Source organism: Chrysochloris asiatica, unplaced genomic scaffold (assembly GCF_000296735.1).
Source record: "Chrysochloris asiatica unplaced genomic scaffold, ChrAsi1.0 scaffold00025, whole genome shotgun sequence".
In the NCBI taxonomy this organism is placed as follows: Eukaryota; Metazoa; Chordata; class Mammalia; order Afrosoricida; family Chrysochloridae; genus Chrysochloris; species Chrysochloris asiatica.
The window spans coordinates 8489143-8496427 of record NW_006408543.1 but is presented as its reverse complement, the minus strand read 5'-3'; the positions used below and the strand labels follow the sequence as shown (position 1 = coordinate 8496427).

General features: G+C 55.8%; 1 protein-coding gene across 1 annotated transcript; it reads right to left on the bottom strand.

Moving 5' to 3' along the window:
* Positions 1 to 519: 519 nt before the first annotated feature.
* Positions 520 to 7156, bottom strand: DLK1 (delta-like 1 homolog (Drosophila)). Its single transcript, XM_006839529.1, has 5 exons — positions 7090 to 7156; positions 5809 to 5875; positions 5291 to 5421; positions 2790 to 2934; positions 520 to 1267 (listed from the first exon to the last, which is right to left on the bottom strand). Exons 1-5 carry the CDS (start codon positions 7154 to 7156, stop codon positions 520 to 522), a joined length of 1158 nt encoding a protein of 385 aa, XP_006839592.1.
* Between the last annotated feature and the right edge of the window lie 129 nt (positions 7157 to 7285).

Genomic DNA, 7285 nt, shown 5'->3' with positions numbered 1-7285 from the left:
TCAAACCAATCAGAAAGATCTAAGGGTTGCGCTGGAGAAGTCGATATGAGCGCGAGTCGGATGTGGCGTGTGAGAATTAACGAATGAAAGAGAATTGAGCCCTTTTCACAGTGATTGGTCATGTACAGCATTCGTAGTGGTTTCACAAGGACCCTGCGGCCGAGGTCCCCCGAGAGGGATGTCGGCATCGAGTCCTGGTTCTGTTACCATGTTTTTTTTTGGTATTTTTGATATTTTGTAATTTACGTTTAGAATAACATACTTATATCTTTTTTACTCGTTTAAAGATGAATTTCTTATTTTGTTTATAGATCATGCATTAAGAGGAGAGAAGGGTGGAGAGGGGGTTTGCCAGGCATTGCGTTTGTCACACAGCAACACAAAGACAATATATGTAAGCATAGCGTTCACCAGATTCAACACAAAGGATAGCAAATTCCACCACAAAGATTAGGACAGACCGCATATAGTGAGCTCTGCGGAACCCCGAGACTATAGAGGGGCCCGTGGGGATGCGGTTCAGATCTCGTCGTCGCCAGCCTCCTTGTTGAAGGTGGTCATGTTGATTTTCTCGGGGAGGATGATGTTGACCGCCAGATCCTCCCCGCTGCTGTACTGAAGCAGCAAATTCTTCTTCTTGCGCAGCATGTGGTTGTAGCGCAGGTTGGACACCCAGGCCTCGCATTTGTTGATGAACACGATGCCCACGGTGGCCAGCACCACCAGGCTGGTGAGCACCCCCAGGATGGTGAAGCAGATAGCCTGACCCTCGGTGAGCAGCGGGGAGCTCTTGTTGAGCTCTTTCATGGATACCTTCAGGATGCGGTGCTCGGGCTGCGGCACAGGTAGTTCGTGCACGCCGGGGGTCAGGCGGTAGGTCAGCCCGTAGCCACTGGGCAGGCGGGTGACCTGCTGGTTGCCGACCGCCCGCTTCTTGGCGCAGGTGGGACCTGTGAACTCGGGCTTGCAGAGACACTCGTAGCTCACCTGAGCATGCTGCAGGCAGGTGGCCCCATTCTGGCACGGGTTGCTGGCACAGTTGGTCACCTGGCGACTGCAGGTCTTGTCGATGAAGCCGGCCGGGCAGCGGCAGCGAAAGTCGCCCCCGATGTCGGTGCAGACTCCGTTGTTCTCGCATGGGTTGGGGGTGCAGCTGTTGGCCACAATCTCGCAGAAGATGCCTGAGAAGCCAGGGGGGCACAGGCAGGAGGCATGGGAGGCCCGGCCCTCATCGTCCACACAGGTGCCTCCGTGCTGGCAGGGGGAACTGCAACACAATGGGGGACAGGTAACAGGCCCTCGGGGGGCTGGGCTAGGACAGAGGGTAGGGGAGCCAGAGGCTCAGGCTCTTCCAACTCCTTCTACCTCTAGTAACATCTTTCCAGAGGCTGGACGGATGGGGAAACTTGAGTCTGGTGGGGGGGGCACACAATTAAAACCAGGGGGCTGTCACCAGGGGGGCGCAGGGGTTCACTCACTCCTGCTGGGCTCTGCTGCCATGACCCCTCCCTCTTATCTGGGTTGTATTTATGTTACTTTCAGCGGAATGGGCCCACAGGATATTGTATGGGAACCCTTGGGGACTTTCTCGCAGTGAAATGAGCCCCACGTCGTTGGTCTCTGCTGGCATGAGCCCAGGCTGTCTGTGCCGGGTGGCGTTAATAGGGGGGCCATTCAACGAGTGCAACTTGCAGACCGAAGCTGTTTGCTCAAAGCAGAACACACAGAGCATTTAATGTAAGTGCTTTTAAACGAGCGGGCCCTTTGTCATCTGATAAATACCAAAACTCAGAAGAGCAAAGAGGTGATAAACAAGCAAACCTCAGGCTGTGGGACTGGGCGCAGGGCTGGGCTCTGAAGAAATGCCAGGGCCCAGGGCTCTAGTCTGCCTAAGAACACAAACTAGGTTGTCCTCCTGCCCTGCTCACGGAGATGGAGCCAACTCCGTGCCCCCTCCTCTGTCTGCCCCCTCTGGACACTGAGCCCCGGGCCCTGCAGAGTCTGTTTGCACTGGTCTCCCAGCTCTGGCATCTTTTCTGCCTCTGTGGGATGCTGAGACCACAACAACTGCATTTGTGTTTCAGCTGGTGTGTCCTCTGTTGGCCCAGGACTGGGTCTACTCTGGATCCTGCCTTTGTGGCCTCTTGGTGCCCCCATCCCTCCTAGTCTCACTGGAGGCTCCACTCCAGGACAGGGCAGGCTCAGAGCCAGAAGGAGGCAGAGGAGCTAGAAAAATCACTCCAGACTAGCACCCAGGACAGCAGTCTGTCTGTTGGTCCTCTCTCCGCTGGGCCCCTGGCCTCTGGCCCTCCCTTGCCCACCCTCTCTTATACTGGCTGTAGTCCTTTCTACCCATTTCCTCAGGCTGGCAGCACCCTCCCCAGACATCCCAGAAAACCCAATGCATTGGCTCTCCAGTTCATCACCTCCCTTAAAATCTGGACTTGCCAAACAGCCCGACTGAACTCTGCTCTCCCAGTATGGTACCTTTCCGAAAACCATGAAGCTCCAAGCTGTGTGCCCACCCCCACCCCACCCCTGCCATTTGCATATAGGACTTGGAACATCATTGAACACAAAATCGACTTCAGGAGCCTTTAAAGAAATATGGAAATGACATACATGTCCCCGTGAATACCCCTAATCTGGGGCAGACCCCCCCCCCCAACGCAGAGCAGCCAGCAGCAGCACTTGCGTCCTCTTTGGCCAGGCAGCAGGTCCTACAGGGCTGGACACGAAGCAGGACTAGATGAGGCACTCACCAATCAGACACAGGGAGGAATATTTACCCATTGATCACGCAGGGTCCCGGCTTCTTCTCCTGGCAGTGGGGTCCCATGTAGCCAGGGGCACAAGAGCATTTGTAGCCACCCTTATCCAGGTCCATGCAGGTCGAGTTGTTGGCACAAGGGTTCGAGGTACAAGGGCGGATGTCTGGGAGGGCAGGAAAAAAACCCAGACCACCCTGTCACCCTCAACTCCTGGGAAGCCAAGAGTACTTGGTGGCAAGTGGGTGACATTAGCTGAATCCACAGATGACACCAAGAGTCCTGGTGTGGCGCTGTGGGTTAATGCGTCCTACTGCAAAGTTGTTTGAACTGCAGGGTTGGCGGTTCAAGCTCAGCAGCCGTTCCTTGGAAGCACGGTCGCTGTGGGTTGGAATCGACTTGATGGCACTTAACAACGACAACAGATGACTGATGGCGGCCACTGCTGATGGTCACCAAGCGGGGGCCCAAGAATGAGGGTGTACTTTCATACTCCACGGTGAGTACACTGAGGCTTTGGGAGCTAAAGAAGTTTCCTGTGTACTGTGGTGATCCTTTACTGGCACTAGGGTACCAAAGCCCAGCAGACCTCCTGCCCCTTTCCTGATTCAACACCACTGTCATGAGACAAATGTTCAATTTCAGCTTCTCAGGTAGGGAGGGGGGTAGGGTGGAAACGTCCATCCTTCAGGGGCCCAGTGCTCCAGTTCTTGAGAAATAACCCCATGGAAGTAGGAATGTAAAGACCCCTATCAGGAACCAAGCACCTGACTTAGCCTACTGCTCTGGGGGATGTTGGGAGCTCTTAGCTGAGCTGCTGGGGAAAAAGGCAGGCAAGTGACTACTGATGGGGGCTAATAGTCAGTGGAGTGAAGCCTGGCTTGGTGCAAAGAGACAGAACAAGGATTCAGCCCACCACTGTGGGATTGGGGCAGCCTCGCAGCCTCTCCACAGCTGCTTGAGCAAGGGAAATTTAAGCTGAAGAGTTGGCCACTCCCCTGCCTGCTCCCTGTGACCCCCAGGTCTGTGAGCTAAGAATCAGACCCATTCTTACCTCCTGAGCCCCCAAACCAAAAGTAAGGGGAGGTTGTCTGTTGCAAGGAAGCAGCAGCCTGGGGTCTCTTGGGTGGGGGAACAGCTATGACTGGGAAAGGTTCCAAGGGGGGAGGTGGGAAGAGGGCAGCCTCTTATCTACAAACTAGTTCCTTTCAGCCCAGACCTCCCAGCTACCCCAAGCTTGGTGGTCTTCTGTCCAAGGACACCCCCCACCCCCACCCTGCCACACAGTTCTGGAACGTGGCTTTTGTCTGGAAATTCAAGTGGGTGTCCTGGGACTCTCGAGCAGGCTCAGCCCCTGACCCCACCCCGAGTGTGGCTCTGCCATTGCTGCAGGGGTACAGCTGTGAGGGTGCACGCTGCCAGCCAGAACATGCATCACTGGCAGGAGTCCCACGCCGAGGGGGGCTCTAAGGACCAAGATAACTCCCAGCAGGACCACTTCTAAAATTCAGCTGCTTGGGTTCTGAGGGGCAGAGGCCAGAAAAGGGCGCTAGGGTTTGCCTTCGTAATGAGCCGTGTTGGAGAAGAATGTACCCACTTCTGGGGACAGAGTTTAGCCTGGCTTTTCCTCCTACTTCTATGTGTTCCTTCTCTGAGCCTCAATTTCCCTGTTTGTAGCATGGGTGCCTGGTACATTTTAAAAGGCTGGTTCAATGCCCCTAAGGCAATGTACAAGAGGTAGATTTGAAAGCTCCAGAAACAGCTATCTTCTGATCTCGGGAGTTGCTTAGCTTCAACAGAAGCCATCAGCACCCCTCAGGGCATCTCTGGGTGGTCTCTGCTAATGGGAGGGAAGGGAGGACAGTGTCCTGGCAGGTGCCTGCCTCAGCTGTTAGGATTTTTTCTACAACTTTGGGGTTGGTTTTGCAAATGAGAATGGGCTGGAGTGAACGTTTTTTTTGCCACCTGCCTGAAAAGGCAGCAACAGGCAACTGACCATTTCCCAGGGTAAACAGAGGACAAAGACAGCATAAATTAATGAAATCAACAGAGAACCCCCCTCCATACTCGAAGCACGTCCCACACAGTCTCCACTAGACCTGACCTCTCCCAGATCCCAGCACCAGCCCAGTGTCCTGACAACTTACCAGTTGGTTTACTTGTATGTTGGCTCATTGTTGCGTCCCTTACAGTCCTGCGTGTGCTCATCTTATAGCTGCTGTCTACACTTCAATGACCTAGGCAGGTGGGCCCTGGCCTGTGACACCCCCCCCCCCCCCCCCACACTTTCCGCTTTGTGTGTATTTTGTGACTTTTTATTCAACTGGCAGCTTGCCCCACCCCCAGCTCCTCCAGCCCCTTCTCTGGATGCTGGTGACGTGCACATCAAATTGATGAGTTCAAGTCCGTACCTTGGAGGGGGCTCTGGCACCCGGGAATCATGTCCACACACCATTACAACATTGGTTTGGGGGGCAGGGGCAGGGCTGTGGGAGGTGAGGGAGGGCAGAGGCTGTGCACACCTATATCGCAGAGGTGGCCTTCCCAGCCTTCGTCACAAATGCATTGCCAAGGCTCGAAGCAGATCCCGTTGACACAGCCAGGAAAGGGCACGCAGTGGTCACACAGGGGACCCTGCCAACCAGGTTGGCACCTGTGGGGAGGAGAGATGTGTACATGTGAGAGGGACTTAGGGGGGCTCTCAGTGCCAGGCCAGGGGTTCTAGGAGGCAGATCCCAGACACCTGAATGAGGATGCAGAAAAAGAGGACAGGACACGGGGAGCAGACACGGGGTCTCTGAGAGCCCACGTCACTTCAACACTCTGCCGCAGAGCCTCATCTGGCGGGGGCTCTAACTCTGCCCCCCCATTCCTCCCTCTTCTCTCCTGCCCTCCCCAATCAGCCGCTGCAGGGACAGGTGGCTGTCTGTCGCTGTTCAGTGGTTAAGCCCCCACCTCACTTTTCTTTGACACTGAGACCCCCTCAGGGTTCTGCCCTGCCCTCCCCCCTCCCCCCACCTCTTGGGAGTCATGTCGTCACCTGCAGACGTTCTGATCCTCGCAAGATCCATGTATGGGGTGGCAGGCCGGGAAGCAGTTAGTAGCACCTGAGACACACAAGGGTCACATATTCACCCCCACAATGCCCCTGGGACCGAGGCAGCACTGTTTTCCTCCCCAACAGCCCACATATGTCCTCCAGATAGCACAGTCTGACACGCAGTGGGCATGTCACAACTGTGGATGGATAAATCTGCACTTTGATTCTGGTTACAGGGTGACCACAACACCGTCCGTGTTCTTAGGAGTAAACAAACACCTTTTGTCCCCCAAAGAAAAGCCCAAACCTCAAATCCTCAGAAAGGAAAAAAGGTCTGGGGACACCGTGAGGGGAAGGACTTGTCCTGTGGGCTTTCAGTCAAACCCTCACTTTTGCAAAGTAAGCTACGCAAGGACAGATTTTTGAAACATTCAGCTCTGGGAAACTCAGACAGCTCACCTGGTAGACTCACAGGTAAGGTGTCTGGGTTTGGGGGCTGTTGTTTTTCAAAGGCTTTCCTGGTTACACCAGCCTCCTGGGTCAAATCTCCCCCATTTACCAGGTCCTCAAATTCCTCACATTAAGAAGACATGAACGAGTGTTTCCAGAGCTGACTGCAATTCTGACACTGTTTAATAGGCGCCTACTGTATGCATTTACACATTCACTCTCCAACTGTCCAGGCATCCTCCATCCATGCCATCCCCCACAATCACAGGAGAGGTATTGGGGGGGGACGCTGCAGGAAGGGGGCAACTCTGTTGCTGTCACAGGCAGATGGCCGCTGCAGAAAGTAGTGTCGCAGACCCTCACCTAGAGAAAAGCCGCCTAGAGGGGCTCGGGTCGGGCTCTTGGCTGGGCATTTGGGACTACAACGGCAAAGTCACCCCCCTCCGCCCCCAAAGACCCGTTTCTGGACAAACAACATAGAGATACCCCAAAGTTAGACACCAAAGAAGCAATTTTGCACAGGACTCCCCACATGGCTTCATTTTTCCATACCTCCTTTCCCAGCGCACCAACAGCCCTCAAGCACCGCTTCCGTGAGGCGGGAAAGGGTTGGGGGTCCTACACTTACCCTGCACCCCCATAGGGGCTCAGACTCGGGCTTGGCATGCTAGGGGTGCGGGAGGACGAGGCGGGTGCAACGCGGGGCTTAGGGTTAGGCGGGACGGGCGAGAGTTAGGGCGCACAGGACAAGGCACGCGGGGCGCCAGCGGCCAGGGAAGGCGTCGCAGGCTTCCCCAGAGGGGGCGCGAGCCGGGCCGCCGGGGGGCTCACCATGGGTGCTGCGGCCGAAGACCAGCAGGAGCCAGAGGACGCGCAGGAGGGCTGCGGTCGCGATCATCGCGGGGCGGTCGAGGGCGCGGTCCTGGGAGTGGTACGGGCGCAGGTCCGGCTCCGGGCGCTGCGCTGGGCTTCTGGTTGCGGACGCGGAAGGGGGCGCGGGCGCGCGGCGAGGGGAAAGCCAGGGCTA